Source organism: Aptenodytes patagonicus, chromosome 1 (assembly GCF_965638725.1).
Source record: "Aptenodytes patagonicus chromosome 1, bAptPat1.pri.cur, whole genome shotgun sequence".
In the NCBI taxonomy this organism is placed as follows: Eukaryota; Metazoa; Chordata; class Aves; order Sphenisciformes; family Spheniscidae; genus Aptenodytes; species Aptenodytes patagonicus.
In genome coordinates this window covers 126,538,570-126,557,735 of record NC_134949.1, presented here as the reverse complement: position 1 = coordinate 126,557,735, position 19,166 = coordinate 126,538,570, and the positions used below count along the sequence as shown (strand labels likewise).

Sequence of the window (19,166 nt, the reverse complement as noted above, 5' to 3'; positions counted from 1 at the left end):
GTAGGATACCACTAAACCAAATATTGTTTGGTAAAACCAGCTGCCCTATGGTAGGCTACTTAGTTCGGAGCAGAAGAGGAAGAAGAACAAACATCTTTGTCTCCCTCATGCAAAATTATGATCTTTGAGCTTTTCGTATATAGATATGTGAAACACAAAGGAGTCTTTGTCAGGTGAGGAGTTACTTTTGTATTGGATAACAATACAAAAGAAATTTTGGAAAATACCAGAATTTCCGGGTACTAAATTCTATGTCCAGAAGCGAACACTTGAACTATGGTTTTTAGAAGCGAATGTACAGAAGGAGGTAGGGATGTTAATGAAATTGCTTAGAAATCTCCCACCTACGGAATTTAGCATAATTCTGGTAGCTTAAAGTACTTCCTTTTCTTAGTTCCTTTCTTGCCTTCACCAAACCTTCGTCTGAAGACTAATTTGTTTTTCCCTTCCTTTGTCTCCCCGCCACCCCCTTTCATTTCTTTAGGTGGTTTCTTGTAACGTTGTGGGGGATTCCGTTAAATTTGTTGTCACTGTCTCACATACTTCGCCCGTGGCTGGAGAAGGTCAGTCGTACAGCGTGAAGTTGTCTCCACTTCACCTGCAGGTAAAGTGTTAAGTGTTTTCTCTCTCTTTTTCCTTTTGTTACCTCTCATTTTGCAGCTGAGCTGAACCTCCTGTTTGCAAAATGCATACAAACTCATGTTAATTCCGGTAAAACATTTGATAATATTACAGTTTCCGTCTGGGGCAAGTGATAAATTCATAAATTAAGCCACCTGTTTAGGAGACTGTGGATAAATAACACGTTGGGTAGACTACTCAGATGTATAGAACAACAATACCCTTTTTTGACTGGCATGCACTCTCAAAGCTTAAGTAACTTCTGCCTTCTTAGACTGTCACTTTGAATTTATTTACTCAGAAACTGGTATCATTCTTCTTTTGGCAAGCCTTAGTGTGGAGCTTGACCTACAATTTCTTTACAAGACACCAGAACACCCTCCAGTAACTGCTTTCCTATCCACAGATTCAGCTCTATGTGAAAGACAAAGGAGAAGATGTCAAAGTTGAGTGGTTCCTCATTAACGCCAATGAAACCAACTTTGAAATCCAGCCAACAGTACAGGAGGTCAGTCAGTAAGTTTTATTTGTTGTAATGGTAGAGAAGATGGGTCTCCATCCCTTCAGTGTAAAACCCAGTGTAATGCTTTAGGTTAGCAGTAGAAGTGTCTAGAGCTAAGGTATCAGGTGGGGCTGGAAGAGCTGAAACAAAAATGCCCGTTCCTTTCTGCTGGCTGCCTTCGGTGGAAGCGTGGAGCAGTTACCTGTCAGCAGTGCTGTCTTGAACTGCTTAAGTGACATCTGCCATGGCTCATCCATCAAAACCCTACATCTCTGAAATCTAGGAGCATTTCTCAAGATTACTGAAGCATTAAGATAAATCAAGTCTGTACTTGACAGACAAATGACTTGGCAAACATTTTTCATCCAAATTCAAAGGTGTGAAAAATGTCTGTTCCTAAATACCTTCTCTCAGAGCACTTCTAAAATAACAAAAAAACCCCAATTGTAATGATATACCCATCAAAGTAATTACAAAGTTGCCCCTTCTTTAACTTAAATAAATTTTGAAATCTGGCAACAATAGTTCAGAAACAGCTCTGAAAAAAATACAATTATTTAAGGAAACTATGGGTCATCTAAAAATATCTTGATGCTTTTGAAATTGCACCTTATCTTAGTGTATAAACACTGATTCATTGGGGTTTTTTTATTGGGACATCCCCTGAAAGAGTTTCTTCATGGCTGAGGCTTTCTTCTGCCTTTGACCCTTCACAATTATATTTTTCTTGGCACAAACGTGGTGACTTAAGCCTTTCTTACAACAGTGGGTGAACACTTGCTTGTGTTTTGTGAAGTTGGTTTTGTGACTGAAGGCCTCGTTAAAAAATAGGTTTATTGTATACTAGAGCTGCTTCTAAAGACCTGTACTGAGTGACCTAGAATCATAATAATTTATTGCCACAGTTTTTGTACACAAAAATGTGAAACTCATAACTAAAGACAGACAAGTCTTTTGAAGTGTTTTTTAATGTAGATTTTACTGTGCGTGCATAGCAGTGTAAATGACCTTCACGTGTTGGGGTGGCATGCTGATTATCCACATATTGAACAGTCATTAAGTGCTTACTGGCAAATGCAGATGACTCTGGTACAGTCACTGGACTTCACAACCTGCTTTTTGAGAGATGCCCGAGTCCAGAGTTGAAAAGGAGTTGTAACTTGCTGTGCTTTGCCTGCATTTTTGAAATGAGCCTGTTAAGTTCTTAATAGCTAAGGGCTTTATTTCCACTTTGAAGTTTCTATTAGCACTTAGGGAAGAGGGGAGGCAATAAACAAAGAGCTAAAAGCTGTGAGCAACCTACACCTCGGAAATTGCTTCAGCTCCTAAACTTAAATGTCAGCTTTTGTGTCTTGTTTTTTTCCTCTTTTGGAAGCAATATTGTATGTGCAAATAAATACCTTTAAGTGCTTGTGATTATCTACACAGTGGTTTTGTCATCAGTCAGACAAGGTGGATATAATAACAACCTATTTTCTGTTTATAATAGCTGGGTGAACCCGAGTTGTGTTTGGCAACCTGGCTGACTGGCAGGGCTTGGGTTTGCACACGGTTGTGCTACTGTGACTTCATGTGGTGGTGTGCCCCAAGCTGGCCACGGTAGCTGGCTGTACGTCCCTAGCCCATGTCAAACCCCCAGTAAAACGTGTTGTCTTAAGCCTTTTTGGTTGGCAGTTAAGCCATTACGCCTTGCCTTGTGGAGGGTGTCGTGATGGAGCGTTACTTCCCAAGTAAGGATGGCTAAAAATGAGGTTGGGCTGACAGGAGGCTCCTCAACCAAACCACTTTCCAAATAACTGTGGAAACATCAGAAAATACCTATGGTAGAAGTCCAATGACTATTGTTGCTGTTGTTACCATTAAATAACAAATGTCAGATTAGGTTGATGGCAAAACGAGGGGCAGCTGGGATTTTACAATTTGACGGTGTTCTTCATCAAACAGTGATTGGGTAAGGGCAGGGGAGGAAATTACCTCCAAAACAGTGAAAACTAACCACAATTTGTCTGCTTATTTAAATAACATAAGTAATGAAATTACTGAAACTGAGGCTTTAGACAGCCTAATTTACTTTAATACTTTTTTAAAGTAGAAGAGTATTATCTGCAAGTTGCAGAAATGTGCCACTGCCTCTTTCCTTGGCAGTTGTTTGAGGGAGCACGGTGTGAACAAAGCAGAGTTTCTGTGGGACTGGTCGATGCTGTTGTACATTTTGAACCGTAGCGATCTGTCATCAAAGGGCAGTTAGGTAAGAAGGCAGTGAAACAGGATTTCTGTACACAACATTCCTGGGATTTTTTTCGAAACACCCTAAATGTTTCTGTAACACTTGGGTAATTGGGAAAGGGCTGTTACTCCAAATCTGTTTGACCTGTTGTGCAAGCTGCAAGCATACCTTTAGGAGTGCAGAAGTCATTGCACGATCATTCTCCTACACCTAAGAAAGGATCGAGGCTTTTGAAACAACAGATCGCCTCTCCTTCCGAGAGCTCTCCGTAACAGAGGAGCATGGTGCAGGGTGTCCAGGGTGGCAGAGCAAAGCCTGTGCTCTGCCGCATTCGCAGAGATGCGGTTGTTTGAGGCTTGAGCTGTTACTGCCTTGCGGCTTTGTTGTGCTGCTTGGCTGCACCAGCGTGGGTCAGGTAGCGCTGAAAGCTGGTGGTGCGCAGCCACAGTGTTATCAAAGCAATCTACCAGGATTAGGCCTTCAGTCCCCCACTTGATCTCCCTGCTGGTGCAAATTGGGTGTCCTTGTCATCAGTGCGCCTTGTCTTTGCAGCAGGGCCTTGTTTGTTGGCCGTGGCACGCCGGTTGTAGGCATGCTCCTGTCAGCCAGCAGCATGCAGAAGGGTACCTTTTTTCTGCTTTGTGTGATTATTGCATTCTCCAGCTATTCTGTATCTGCATCTGTAAATCAGTTCCCTTTCTTTTAAAGTCTTGTTCTGTAATATTAAAGTCTCTCAGGTGTGGTATCAGGTGAGAAAGGATGGATGAGTCCTCTGTTGTTTAGGTCAGATCTTTGTCTCCTACTTCAATCTTTTCTTTAGAAAAGAAACCTCACTGAGATTTCTCCTGTGCTACCTTCAGAGCAGTTGGGTATCAGACTGCCCTTTCTGTGATAGCTTAATGTAAAAATCCACTCCCTGTAGGCAACTGAGCAGAAGAGACTTTCTGAGGAGTGTGACATGGGAAGCAGGCTTCTCCAGGAGAACAGGGAGGGCAGGGGCGGCTCACCGTCTTCATACACCTTACGATTAATTGTGTGAAGCTACGTGTGTAAGCAAAATCTGTGGTCTGTTCTGATCCCTCGGAGATAGTGGTGCTAAGTGCAGATTGCCATGAGATTTTTGAATGGACAAATGTACGAGTCAGTCCCCCAGAGCAGCATGACTGTCCATACAGTGCACTTTTCAGCAAGGTTGAAGACCTCCAAGAGATACTATAATATTTTTTTCAGTGCAGCACAGGATTAGCTGCTTCTCAGCTGTTGCAAGCCAGCGTAACTCCCATTGAATCAGTGGAACAGTGCCAATCTGCTTATCTGATAACCTGATCTGTGCTCTCAATGGGGTGCAAAGCAGTAAAAAAACTTTAAAACACCATCATAAGATATAAACTGTTAATGAAACTTCTGTTTTTGTGGCTAATAGCTGTGCCTTCCTAACTCTCAGAACAGCATGTGACTTTTTCAGTGTCTATTTCTAGTTTTCCTTTAATGCATAATATAGAAATTTAAGCAATTATTTGCATGATCTCTTGTTACATTTTGTTGTTGGCAACAGAAACCATGTCTCTCTCTGTCAAAGTTAATGTTCAATAGCTTCGGTGGTTTAGATATACCAAATTAATTTTTGCTTTGACTTCTTTCTTCTGCGTTTTGAGAAGCATGATTGTTTGTTTCCTCTTAGGGACAGACAGCAGGGACATGTGCAATATCTGAAACGCTCAGAGATGTTTTGAAGAACCTCTTTAGCTCAGTTTCTCCATCTGTAGTGTTGAGTACGAGGCCTACAGATATAAAGGAGGTTCAGGTAAGTCTTATTCCTACCTAAATCTTTTGAGAAGTGTCCTTCTGCTTAGTGTTTTTATTATACATTCATGACTCACAAATGAGTAAGTTTAACACCGTTCGGTGATCAGAAACAACTGGAACGCATTCTTTAAAACAACATAGCCTTTGGCAGTGAAGGCTTTGTGATCATAACTCCTGTGTGGCTACCTGTTGATGTTATACCCTGTTGCATGTCTGCTTCCCTATGTCGATGTGACAGAAGTTAAAGGTATTTTGTATTTGCATGTGTGCGATCCCTCTTGTTCTGCTTGCTTTTCACAGAATGTACAGAACATAAGCCTTCTCCCTCAGGGCACTAGTCCGCCTAAACCTCCAAGGGCTCATGAACTCAAACTGCTGGTAAAGAACATCGCAGTAAACCTAACTGATCACAGTGCTGCAGGTAACGTATCCCATGCGATGCTGCTCATTTTCAAACAGGGTTGGGATTTTTTTCCTTTCGGCTGAAATCATTTGGAAGTTCTGGGTTACAACCTTCTCTCAAAAGAAGATGTAAGAAATTGCTGTACTCTGAGAAACAGACTTAGTCATGCTTGTAGAAAACTGTGTATGTTTTGGTTTATTTAAGTATTTAAACATCTTGATCTTCTTGTACACAAATCCATCATTGTTGAAAACAAATTGAAATGAGCATATTTATAAAGTTGGTTGATTATTTTCTGGATTTTAGTTTTAATTTCTAAAAGTTATCACTTTGAGTGTACCCAGGATGAGGGGCTCAATCCAACTCTCCATTAACTGCTAGCAATGACACTGGTTTGGTTCAGTATTACCTTATTTTTACAGCTGCTTTTCTTTACTTTTGAGCAATTTGCTGATTTATCTAAAACTCTTCTCTTCTATGTAAACTCTCCTCAAAAGTGGTGTTTTGTTATTGGGGATTTTTTCCCCCTAATAAAGTACCTCTGCGGGTAGGGGAGGGAGTACCTCTTGCAAGCGGAGAATGAAGCCAAAAAGGAGGTCACTGCCTAGTGAAGTTGCACTGTTGGTTTTGGAAAGAAGCACCAAGCCCATCTAGCAAGTATTAAGACTTCTTCAAGTGCACCTGCATCACTGATTGAGGCAAAGCAAGCATATTTCAGATTTTGTCAGTGGAAATACAAATTTGAGGCTCTGTTGTTTATGGTCACTAACAATTCCGTCACTGTCTTTTTAATGGAAGCTTGTGGCTGCTAAATTGGGCAAGGCACTAGTTTTGGATAGATACATCCTACTTGCTATACTCCTTTTCTCAGTTAGAGGTAATAGGTTTGCTAATATGCTAATGCTACTTTGCTCATCCTGGTTGGAAGTGATTCCCCTGTAACTTTCTTCAGACTTTTTTAAAAACAAATTATTTTTATAGCAGTTCTGGAACTTTTCGCAGCGAAATGTCCTATATAAATAAAACTGTGCTGGAAACTGTAAATTGCAGGAAAACCTCATTCAGAATTTGTTATTACTCTACAATTTTGTAGTGCAAACTAAGCTTTTCAAAAGAGCAGATTTTTGGCCGCCTTTAAAACTCATGAGATGAGATACCTTTACGTGCATACAGTGCATGCAACAGAGGATTCATCTTACGGGAAGCCTCTCTGCCCCCTCCCTGAAAATGCGAGGAAGAGGGGACAATTAATGTGCTCTACTTTGGGAACCCAGATATTGAGAGGCAAAATCACCATTTGCTCTTCTAAAAGGAGATGGAGGGAATTTTGCTGGTTCCCTAGCAACTCTGGGAGTGTAAACGCTTTGGAACCGAGTATGAGAAATAAAGCTTCTTAGTGGGGTTTAGCTGGTACACTCGAAATCCAGTGGAAGTACTGCACAGCTGGGAAGACGCTAGCTTCTGAACGTAGCTTGCTGCCTTTTAATTATTGTTCCCTTCGCTTTTCCTGGCCTTGTCTTGCAGCAATAATTAATTATCCTGTTGCAACTCTGAAACTCAATAAGAGTGTGCAATATTGCAGGCTAACTTGCATCGATACATAGAGGGAGGGGCGGTTTGTCTGTCTTGATGATTATCATCATCAACCATGGGTGCTAACATGGTTTACCAGGAGCTTGTGGCTTTCCTGTAGATAAGTTAGTTCAACTGCTGAGTAACCAGTAGCAGAACTGGCCTCTGCTTATGGTCTGTGCCCATTTTTATCTCCTTAGTTTGTGTATGTAAACAAAGATTATCCTAGATTTAGTACTATATGGTGCACAGTGTATCATCTAGGGCAAAAGTTGATTTCTGCTGTTAAGGAAAAAATTGTTAGTTGTGTACACCAGGTTGTGTGAGGCAGAAATGTGGAAATACCCTGTTCCGTATCAGTCGGTCAGTGGCTCCAGTGTAATTTCTGGCAGAGCTATACAGGTGTTTCTGTCCCAGGCTGCTGAGCTCCGCTGGCAGCAAGAGCAGGCTGCAGAGACATATGGCTGGGTTAACAGAAAACCGCCCCAGGTTCATTAACTCAGCCTCAGCGTGCTGTGAAAGCAGCTAAACTACTTACTCCAGGGTTAGCTTGGAACCCAAATAAGCTGCGTGTACATAGTGCTTTGCCTCCTCTAATAACCTTGCCAGGCCCACACTGCTTCTGTGCCTCAGATAGGGCTCATCCACAGCTCCGATGCACCACCAGAGGACTACTGAGGGTTGATGATAGTAAATATAAACCTAGATTCTGCTGGAGAACTGGAGGCGGCATATCTTTTGTTTGCTTTGCACACAGTCCATACTGAGCTTTTTGCCGCTTTCCTTGATATTTTAGAACCCTGGGACTGAAATGATTTCTGATGCTGTGAAAGCCATACAAAAGAAATTGTTTTAAGAGTAACACATTGTGCAAACTATTTCCCCTTGGAGCAGCAATGTAACTACTCTAATATGCCAATTTGCCACGCTATCAAATTCCAAGATCAAGGTAGAGATAATTCTGCACCAGTACTCTAAAATGCCGTGGACTTGTTACAAACCGCAGTCCACAAAGCCATTGTTAATTAACACTACTGTCATCATTCACTTGCTAGCAGAAGCAGCTTGCTTTGATGTCCAAAGAAACCACTGTGACTGTGGCCAGTAGGAACATTGAAAACTTCTGGTTTTTTTTAAAGCAGCTGAAAACAACTTTACTCACTCCTCCCCTCGCACCCACACCGCCATCTCCGTGCTGTTCATTCTGTCTCCCCATCCTTTTTGATCTTTTTATGCCTGCATTTTTTTGCTTCATGCCAGAATTTAAATTGGGTCATCGTGTTTCACACTCTGTAGAACTGTGCATAGGACAATGGTGACCCAATCTTGATCATCGCCATTAATGTAGGTGGTATACAAACCGGGAAGGAATTTATTCTGCGGGTGGGTGAGGAAGTCTTTCCAATAGTCTATTCAAAAGCACAGTATGTAAGGAAGGGGGTTCTTCGCTTTCTTTTGAGTAAGTGTGCCTCCTGGGGATGGAATATTAATAACTGGATATTGATTTTTCTTGCCCTTACAGGCAGCGCAAACCTTGTGTGTATAGTTCAGTTGAATGACCCTATGCAGAAGTTTTCCAGCTCTGTAGCCAAAAATGCTGCAAATCCCTTTTGGACGGAAGAGTTTATCTTGTAAGTAACTTACCTAATGAGAATACTTTTATAGTAAAGCATCTTTTTTGACTTAAACTGTGTGAGGTTTTTGAGGGAAGAACGGCATTTTGAAATACGTCCAGTCGGGTGGCCTCAGAAATTCAGGGTATCTAATTACACTCTGCATGGATATGAGATCAAATAGGTCTCTAGATCTTCCCTGGTAGATATCTGATTCTAGTAAATGACAGGAGTAACAGGCATAATAAATCACCCTGTTCTTTCATATGGTGCCAAAAAAAGTGTTAGCAAGGTTTTGAAGTTACTTTACTTTGAAAACTGCATTTGAGGAAATCTGATGTCTCTCCCTTCCCTCCCCTGAGTGGGAAATGTAAATGTACAAAAAAATTGACCATCTAAAACAATGGTGGCTATGATTAAAAATGGAGTGTAAAACTAACCATTTTTTTTTCTGTAGAACAAAAATAGGACTTTTGGGCAGCCTGCACGGTATTCTGTGATTCACACAGCTTCTGTAAATAAGGTCAAAAGTGAGCAGTTCTAAAACTATTTTCATTTCCACTTTCTAGCAGCAGAGCAGAAATATCTGGTAGCTTCTGTATTGTACGAGTTGAGGAAGGGGGAGTCACTGATGGCGGACTGGGTCAGAGGGATGTTTCTCTAGTGGCTTTAAACACACTCGCAGGCAGAAGCAGCTTCCCAGGGGAATGGGGTAGAAATGCTGCCATGCAACATACTGCAGATACTGCTTTCTTTTTTTTCTACCAGATTATTAATGTGAGAGGCACTTCATGCACAGTGGAGTCTCTCTGGTTCTTTCTGTAGCTTTCGTCTCCCATCTCAGTTCCATTTCTCTCTCTCTATAAAAATACATATTTCAGAGAGTAGTATTTCAGTTGGTTTTGTGTGATGTTTTTCTTCACTGTCTAGTCACAGCCTGGCATCCACTGTATCTCTTCCTTCTCTTGCAAAGCAGAGGCTTAGCTTACAAGGAACTGAGCGTATATTCAGACCTGTGCCTGTCCATGCCGAGTGCTCTCTTCCTCAAGGAGCTGTGTGCACTTCTGCGTGCTTGTCCTCAACTTGAAGGGGGAGTGAGCGTGCAATGCACAGATCTTTTCCTGCCTCCTCATCGCAGTCTGCTGAACTGCGCCTGTGAATGTTATGGGAGCGTGCACTGCAGAAACAGGAGAACTGAGGGGAAAAGAGACAGGGGCTGCTTGATTTGGAGGAAGGCGCCAGGATTGGTCATCACAAGTTGTACAGGACTTGGAGAACACCAGACCCCTCTGAGAGTGTGTAGGGGATGGGAGTGATTAGAAGTCACTATAGTCAGCAAAGAAAAATTGATGTTGTAGAATAACACTGAAAGGCCTCACCTTTTTATGTGGTCTGATGGAGGTGTGCGCAACTGCTTCTCATCCCGCTGTCAAGTGGAAAACCAGACAGGAAACTCTCTTCCTTCAGACACGCACAGTCCAACGACTTTTGAAGTCTGATTTTAGTTATGAGGACCTACAGTTTTTGTGGAAAGCCACAGATCAGACAACATTCTTCTGTGACAGTGTGCTGCGTTGCCGTCAAGACTTAAGGATTAACGTGATGCGATTTCTTCTCCACAATAAGAAGGGGGAAAAATGCACTTCTGTAGCAGCTTTCTATTCTAGAGTATCTCAGAGTGCTTCAGCCACTAGGTCTGTGAATCACTTCAGCCATCCTTAGGTAGAACAGCATCCATGCTCGGTGTTGCAGAGCAGACATGTTCCCAGTGATTTCGGACAGGAAATTTGTCAGAATAATACCCTTTCCAACTGAAAGTGCAGAGAGAGGGCAGTCAGGATGTGATTAAGTTGACTGGAATTTTGCCTTGATGCTAGGGATAATGCTGGGTTTTCCATGGCGTTGGCTGCTTTTCAGAAGTGCCTGAGGTAAGCTTGGGGACTTTTACAGATGAGTGATCAGGATTTGGCTGCATACCTTCTTTCAAGTTCACATCTCCCCCCCCCTTTCTTTCTTCAAAACCAAAAATAGCCACCAGTCTGAAGACCAGTGTACTGACCACCATGTCAGGCTCTGCTTTAGCTTCGTGGGAAAAGCAGCAATAGTACCATCAAGGTGCTTCCTTTCAAGTGTTGGAGGTGCAGAAAGGGATGGGAGTGGCAGGGAAAAGCTTAAAATCGGCTGCATAGATGATGTCCCAGAGCATCTAATGGAGGTGGGATGCCTGCAACCAAGATCACACTGTTCTGAAATGGAGGCATAAAAATAAAATACATACATATGTGCCCCTAAGGTTTTTGGCAGAACACCTGCTGAGAAGGTTATAAAATCAAGTTTTGCTGGAAGGTTCCTCAACAGGTACCCAGTTTGCTTCACTGTTTCAATTAGAGGAGAGGTTTTGTATCTATTGTCTAGTCCATCTTATGAAGTACTGCACATGCCAGTAATTCTGCTACTACTTCACGTTGGTTCTGTCACACAGAAACTAGTTCTTGTTATCTTGCAACATCCTTGAGTCTTATTTTGGAAAAGTAATACTGACTCTTCTCACATAAGACTGTAACTACTTTTATTTACTTGCATCTATCCTGCTTTTGCAGGACACTTTCCTGCTTTGACAGGATACCCCACAGCTTTGAATGGGTTGTTGATTGGACCTGTTCCAGCACCTTGACTTACAAGTTTGATCCTGCAGGAAAAAATAGCTTCTTAGTGCTGTGGTGTAGCAGTTGGATTAGGGACCAACATCAGCTTGAAGGGCAGTGTTTGTCAACTACTGGGGAGAAGAAAAGCCTCTGAAATTTTAGGCAACCAAACTTCTGCAACAGTGCTGGAGAGAAGCAAGCCAAGTTTTTCTGACTATGATCCCTTTAGTCAGTCTTACCTGAGGTCAAAAAGACGCCACGCACGTGGCGTACCCAGCAGCCTGGCAGTGCTGCCACGTAGTGCTGCCTGCCTCGGTTAGCAAGTTGTACTGCTTGGCTTAGTGCGGGCCAAGAAAAGTTAGGGTGTTGGCAACCAGAACAGGAAAGGGGAAAACCTAAGTGGGAAGGAAAATCTGCTTGCCTGCGAAGACCTAACATAGTTTCATTTACTTCACAGTGAACTAAGTGCCAAATCAAAAGCATTGCAACTGCAAATAGTAGAAGATGGAAAGTTGGATAGTAAGTATTAAAACTGAATTATTTTGCATGATCAGCTTGTAAGCATTGCTAAATGTTGACATAAGTCCTCTTTTAGTTCTACCCGGCTGTATAGCCATATAAGAAACTCTCAGATTTCTGAACCTGCATTAAAGCGTAGATGTCTTATGCTGACTTGTCCTGATTTTGAAATCGGGTATGCCTTAAGCATGGCTCTAGGCAGCCCTGGGGAGAAGAACAGCTGTGGAAGGGAGATCAGCTGAAAATAGCCAGCCAAACTTGTACAAAACAGACAGCTTGGGGAAAATTTATAACTTAAGTTTGTGTTTTTAAACTCCATAATCCTGTCCTTAAATTCATGTCCTAGAGTTGAAATCCGTGGAAAATCACGGAGTTCCTGAGCAACACTGATTGACCTGGGTTAAGTGCTGTCTATGTACACCGTTACTTCCATCAGTAATCACGGACAGAAGAGAGAATACACTGTTCATGTGTCTCTGTCCTCCTCAGAGTTACGGTTACAGAGAAGCCTTGAGTTTTTTTCTAGACTGTCAACATCCTGAGTCTCCATCTGCTGATAGCCTAATTTTTCAGCCTTCTAAACTTTTAACAGATCCACTGTGAGCAATTTTTGGTTTCAAGTTAAGCTTTCCAGGTCTTTCTGTGGCTGAAGGGGAATCATGGGTGTTAATCCTAAATCCTTCCTTTTCAAGCCCCAGAGGCTGCCTAGCAATTTTCAGGTATAAAACACACTAATTCTGATTATGTTGGATTAAATATAAAGCATGGGGGCTGAAACTTTTTTACTACTTGATTCTGTTGTTGCAGTCTGCAAGTAGCCTTCAATGGCAAGAAAACCCCTCCACTGAACTATTGCATTTGGTTTATTTGGAGAAGCATTACCTTCCTAGTGGGGGTAAGGGGTGGGTGGGTGCTGAGACCAGAGAGCATGTTGAGGTGTTTGTGTGAGCTTTGTAAACTTGCTCCAAGTACTTCATTACTTGGGCTTTACTGAAGTGACGACACAACATCATAAATTCTTCTCCGATATGTTGCATGTTCTTTTGCTGATACAGAGTTTTCTTGTAGCTAGAAATAGTAACTGTATTTCACCTCTGGGATCCATGTGCTTTTTCCTTCTTATGTCAGGTTTCAGGTGTAAAACAAACAAAAAAGCAGCATTACTTTTTGACACTCAGCTATTTCTCTGTGTTTTAGTACTGTCAGTTATATTCAACTTAGTTCAGGAAAAAGTTATAAGTATTGGCCAAAGCTTTTCATACCCAGTGATAAAAAAAAGTGCTTTTACTCATGGTTTCTTGTGATAGTGGATGAAGGCTTGGCCCATAATTTATTAGGTAATAAAATTTTATCTAAGTCACGGTTAATAAGTAATATAGACAAGTGGACTATGTTTGATTTTTGGTTTTGGGTTACTGTATTTATTTTTAATAATCTAGATATACAAAGTCGTGCAGTACCTTGCACTCTGTGATTATTTGGGGGATTAGGAAGTCAAATTTAGGCAAATGCTTTAAAAAATTTCTCTGACGTGGATGCTGGTTATTATTTTTAACAAAAAAATGGGATCTGTATACAGTCAGCAAATGTATATTGTTTCTTGCATAAAGTTTAGTCTTGCCTGTACCTGTGCATTTTTAGTAGTGGGTTTTTCAAACAATACCAGTAACTTTCCACGTCCTACTGAGACTGTAACTACCAACCTGGTTTCTTGAAGAAAAAAGTCCCAGTTGATTGCACTGGCAATCATCTTTCTTCCCCCCATACTGTCTTAGCTGTTCTTCTTGAGAAATTTGAATAGAAAACTCATATTAGTAAGGAGAGAGATGAGTAATGTGAATATAATTTATATCTCTATTTGTCTTTGAATTCCGCAGAAAGCTAGGATTTCATCCCTGAAATTGTGCAGTAATTTTACTGATAGTTTGCTCCAGTCTGGTGTAGCTAATAAAGTAAGGGGACGAACAAGAGAACTGCTGAACTTGCACTAAAGATCAAATTAAGAAAAAATATCATTAATGATGCACCAGTTTACCAGGAATCCAGAGTATTCTCTGAAATGAAACATTAGGTGTTTCCTTTTCCCCTAAACGTTCTGCATATACAGGGAAAAATAATGGCCAGAAAGAGTGGTAAATAAGTAATGTTTCATGTCTCCATTCTTCTATGCTGCACAGTATTAGGCCAGGCTGAGGAATAGTCATAAAATGGAAAGCAAGCTGTGAAAACTGCCATGTTTCTGCCTCATGGTGTAGAACCAGTTCTTGCAATTAGCTGCCTGTGTTCTTCCTCCGCCTTTCCCATCTTCTCACCCTTAAATGTACTGACAGCTCGGATGTGCGCTGATTTTGTTGATTTTATGTCTTCTAGGACCTTTGTCTGCAAAGGTGACTGTACCTCTAGACTTGTTCAGGAAACAACCTTCTGGACAGCAAAGCTTTGCACTGAACAGCAGGGCCAGTGAGAGCAGCTCAGAGCCGGGGCCCGGGCTGGGATCCATTAGTGCAGAGGTACTACTGCGTTTGGATGGTTTGACAGTGGACTTTTTACTTCGGGAAGTACTTGCGACTGCTCATCTTGTGCTTTGGACTATCGCTCGCAGCACAGTGCCATTTGTGGCCGAGTTAGAGTAGCGCATTCAGATTGCATGGTAACACTTCACATGGTATTTGTGTCTATCAAAAGAATTAGCTGTTTGGCTCTTGAACGGTAGTAAAAACGTTAAAGAAGTACTAGCTGGAAATGTTAGTGTCCTTCTTACCTGACTGTGCTTCTAAGGTGACTTTTTTTTGTCTTCCTAGTTCTTTTTTATAGAACCCAATGAATTAAAGACGTGGCAAGTCTCTTCTCCAGTGCCAGCCACTAAGATAGAAAAGGATCGCACTGTGATGCCCTGTGGGACTGTGGTCACTACTGTAACTGCTGTGAAAACCAAACCTCGTCTAGAAGGGAGATCATCTCCACTGAGCACAGGTAAGGAAGTCCACTTCTTTGGGTTCACTCTTAGGGTTATCCGTGGGGACCAGGAGAAGGGTGGAGGGGAGTGGGATGTAAGGAAAGGCGCTGTTGTCCATACTTCTCTGATGTGTTGGGGGGGGCATTGTTTGTATTCTTCAGAATCAGGTTTTTAATTTTGTTGTGGTTTAACCCAGCAGGCAGCTAAACGCCACACAGCCGTTCGCTCACTCCCCCCCCCCGCCAGTGGGATGGGGGAGAGAATCGGGGGAAAAAAAAAAAAAGTAAAATTCATGGGTTGAGATAAAGACAGTTTAATAGGACAGAAAAGGAAGGCAAAATAATAATAATAACAACAACAACAACAATGATAAAAGAATATACAAAACAAGTGATGCACAATGCAATCGCTCACCACCCACCGACCGATGCCCAGCCAGTTCCCGAGCAGCAGTCACCCTGCCCGAGCCAACTTCCCCAGTTTATCTGGTCTGGAATATGGTATGGAATATCCCTTTGGGCAGTTTGGGTCAGCTGTCCTGGCTGTGCCCCCTCCCAGCTTCTCGCTGTCAGGGCATGGGAAGCTGAAAAGTCTTTGACTAGTGTAAGCACTGCTCAGCAACAACTAAAACATCGGTGCATTATCAACATTGTTCTCATCCTAAATCCAAAACACAGCGCTGTACCAGCTACTAGGAAGAAAATTAACTCTATCCCAGCCAAAACCAGGAGAAATTTTCATGAAACCTTGTTCTTGCAAGAGGAGTGGTTAATGCTCCTTTTAATACACACTGTAAAGCTTCATGGTAGAGTGATAATGCAGAAAAGCTTGGTTTTGGTGGATAGTTTTCCACATGACAAAAGTATCAGACTCTTGCAGTGTTTGCTGATGACAGACCATCCTGTGCCTTCTAACCTTGATCCGTATTATAATCTGTAATGAGGATTGGTATCATCTTGTGACAAAGGGTTTTTTTTTTCAGCATGTCTTTCAGGAGTAGGTTCTCTGATTCTTTTTGGGATAAGTGTGAAAGTAAAACCTCTAAGCAGTCTTTGTGTGAAGTCTCACAAAGAGCTGCATTCTTTTAAGTTGTTAAAGCAGACCTTTTACTTAAGTGGATGTTGTCTAGTGTATTACAGTAAAATGTTTAAAAACAATAAATTCCTACACTTCACAGGTCTTTTTGCGTCAGGTTACCATAGAGCATGCATTGAGAATTTGTATTAAACGACTTTCTCAAACACTTATGATTTGAACAGGCTTTAACATTGGTATAATAAATTCTTGTTATTTTCATAATAATAAATGTCTTGAATAGTTTAAATAACAAAAAAACTTGGTTCTCAGATTCTCCTGTGAAAACTCCAGTTAAAGTAAAGGTGATTGAAAAGGATTTCTCTATTCAAGCTATCCATTCTCATGGTGCTCCAGTCAGCAAAACTTTATCATCTTCAGATACAGGTAATCGAAATGTTCAAAGCTTCTAATGAGAATACATCTCTCTGCTGCACATGGGATTAATGTAATTCTGTTAAAATAACAGCAAACCCATATGGCTAAAGCCCTTCAACAGGCACTGAGATGTTTATGTTAGCAAGTACTGTGGTTAGGGATATAGCAGTCTTGCAATAGAAGTCTGGTTTTAATTGGTGATTTAAATCACTAATTTTCAATAAATAACAATGAGCTGTGGTTTGGAGAGGGGAGGTGACTGCAGAAAAGCTAGGGTGTCTTTTCTTTTACTTTTGAATGAAAGCTTCCTCTTTTATAAAGGCATGGGGAACACTGTACAAAATGAAAACCCTGTGAAACCTACCTCTAAGGCCATTGTGAAGTCCCCCCTGTCTGAACAGAAGGCAGGAGGCTGGACTGAGGTAAGGAAGACTGAATTCTCTTCCTAGCCCTGCCACTGGGCTTTTTTGTGCTAATGCAAATACACGATCTTGCTGTGCCTCTTTGTCCACCTTCCTAAGTCACCTGGCATACAGCTGAAGTGCCTTCAGAGTGTCAGGTGGCATTGATAATAACTTTAATTATAAATTCACTTCGACTGTATTAAACCTGATTTTGATTCTGGGGCATTTTGCCTTTTCAAGTTGCAACTCTGAATCTTCAGCATATTTTTCAGTCCTTTGTGTGGTCACCATTTGATCTTTCAGTAGCTCTGTAGGAACAGTAATGAAAGATGTGACCCAGTGTAGCTGCAAATGGCACATGATGTGGAGTCCAGTTTTCTTTGTACAGCTTTGAGTGGAGATGGGACAATCTGAAGATGATCTAGACTGCTCCTGGAACAGTCAGGTGGCTTGCTGAGAGGTAGAAATGTATTGGCCAAAAGACAGAAATCTGAGGAAGAGCACGAACCAGTAACTGTAAATAGCTGTAATAGCACTTGAATCTTTCCCTACCTCTAGTCTAAGAAGTACTCTGATACCATGAAGCAGCATGGTATTACTAAGCCAATTTGGGAAATGTTAAGGTAGTGCTAGACTTCTGAGTTGACTCTCATAACTGTTTATGATATTAAAGATACAGAGCACTTACTGGAAAACTCATCTGAAGACAACTTAAAGCACATTGATATGGACAGTGTTTTTATGGGAGCGCAGGGGAATTTCTGTGAAATGTTTATACAATACAGCAGGAAGAATTACTCAGTAGAATGAAAGTTTAAGCCAAATGAAAGAAATACAAAGGAGCATTTGGTATGGCAGTAATTTAGGTGGTAGTTATTACAGACATCGTGCCAAAATAGCAACAAGCACTATGGAAAAGATGCCGTGGCCGTGCCGTAGTTCTAAGTGATGACAACAATAAGAATTAGCAAGTGCCACTGATGCTGTCCTGGATGCTCTCAGCTGTTCCTGAGGGCTTTGCAGTGGCTAGGGAGGTGGAAAAGTAGAGGTTTATAATGACTGTGCAGACATGTGTGGACATGCATACCCCTTGTGCATACATACTCTTAAGTTCCAAAAGTATTTGAGACACTTGGTGCAGCATAATTATTCAGGCCTCGTCTTTTGTTGCATTAATGTCACAGTAACAAAAGAGACTGCTCAGTTTAATTAACACTGGTGCTATTCCTGCCTATATTCTTTTGTTGTTAAAACTCTTAACAGAAAAGCCCACCTCAGACAATTAAATATGGGGGTTTTTGTCATGTTAACTTTCTTAGCCTTGTTTGTTCCTAAGCTTGATGAATTTGATCAGTGTGTATTTGCTGTGCCCAAAGTACTTGCATACTAGATGCCAGAAAAGGCCATGCTTAAAAATAAACTTGTGTTTGTCACTAAAGAGCATTTTATAAAGAAGGTTTTGTACTCCTGTGCAATGTTTGGAGGGGGAAAGGAGGTGCACTTTACAGGCTTTGGAGGCAGCTGATAAAGACCAGAGTGACTGCCACTTTGCCTTCCCCATTCTATCATAGTGCCATAGCAAATCTGGAAATGCCGAGTGAGGATGTCTGGAAAAAGAGCAAAATAGCTACCTGAAGCAGTAGTAGCACATGCCAGCTTTGTACCATGTTAGAACTATGGCTCTTCACGACTGTGATACCTGCTGCTCTACCCACCGCTTCTGGACTGTAGTCACCGCAGTGTAGCAACGCATTGAAATAATTGGATGTTTTGTCTAGGCTTCCAAAACCTCCTGTGTGCTCAGGGCAAGGGTTTGTAAGTGCAACTTAGGTACCTTTTCTCAAAAAAATGGGTAACAGAAGGGCAAGACAAGACCCAATAGCTGGGTGGTGAATTGGAAGATGTTTTGGTATGCCTGGTGTTTATACTGTTTCTGCTGATTTGTTTGAATTTTAAGTCAAGAACAAACTCTGCCTCACTTTGCTCTGTTTTTTCCTGTTTTTCTTTCTTCCCTCTGAAATAATGCTTTCTTTTCAGAACTGCTGGTACTGAATGGCACCGATCCTGTTGCAGAAGCAGCCATTCGGCAGCTAAGTGAGTCTGCAAAGCAGAAGCTGAAGTCTCCTAGAAAGAAGAGCACCATTATCATATCAGGGGTGTCCAAGGTAGAGCAGAAAACAACACTTATATTTAATGCTTAGTACTGTAAAGTCTTTGCTCCACTGAGCGCATCTTTGCTCCACTGAGTGCAACATTAACTTAACATGCGTTCTGCTGTCTCCCATTCAGCAGTCTCTGCAGGATCTAGGTCTGTGTGCCAGTTTGCTTCAGTAACTGTTTCAGGTTAAGCCAAATCAGGATGTGTTTGTTGGGGAGGGTGTTGGTTTTTGATTGTTAGATTTGACAGCCTGACGAAAAATGCATGGTATCCTTGGATGGGAGTGGG

The 19,166-nt window shown here is 41.6% G+C and overlaps 1 protein-coding gene across 4 annotated transcripts in view; it reads left to right on the top strand.

Annotated features, from left to right (window-relative positions):
- Positions 1-19,166, top strand: part of C2CD2 (C2 calcium dependent domain containing 2) — a 43,552-nt gene that overhangs the window by 12,679 nt on the left and 11,707 nt on the right. For all 4 annotated transcript variants that reach the window (XM_076354443.1, XM_076354452.1, XM_076354460.1 and 1 more), the window contains exons 3-12: positions 485-604; positions 1,028-1,129; positions 5,032-5,154; positions 5,457-5,577; positions 8,654-8,762; positions 11,847-11,908; positions 14,279-14,418; positions 14,710-14,881; positions 16,212-16,325; positions 18,758-18,885. In XM_076354443.1, coding sequence (XP_076210558.1) covers positions 485-604; positions 1,028-1,129; positions 5,032-5,154; positions 5,457-5,577; positions 8,654-8,762; positions 11,847-11,908; positions 14,279-14,418; positions 14,710-14,881; positions 16,212-16,325; positions 18,758-18,885 — 1,191 coding nt within the window. The remainder of the gene's footprint in view (positions 1-484; positions 605-1,027; positions 1,130-5,031; positions 5,155-5,456; positions 5,578-8,653; positions 8,763-11,846; positions 11,909-14,278; positions 14,419-14,709; positions 14,882-16,211; positions 16,326-18,757; positions 18,886-19,166) is intronic.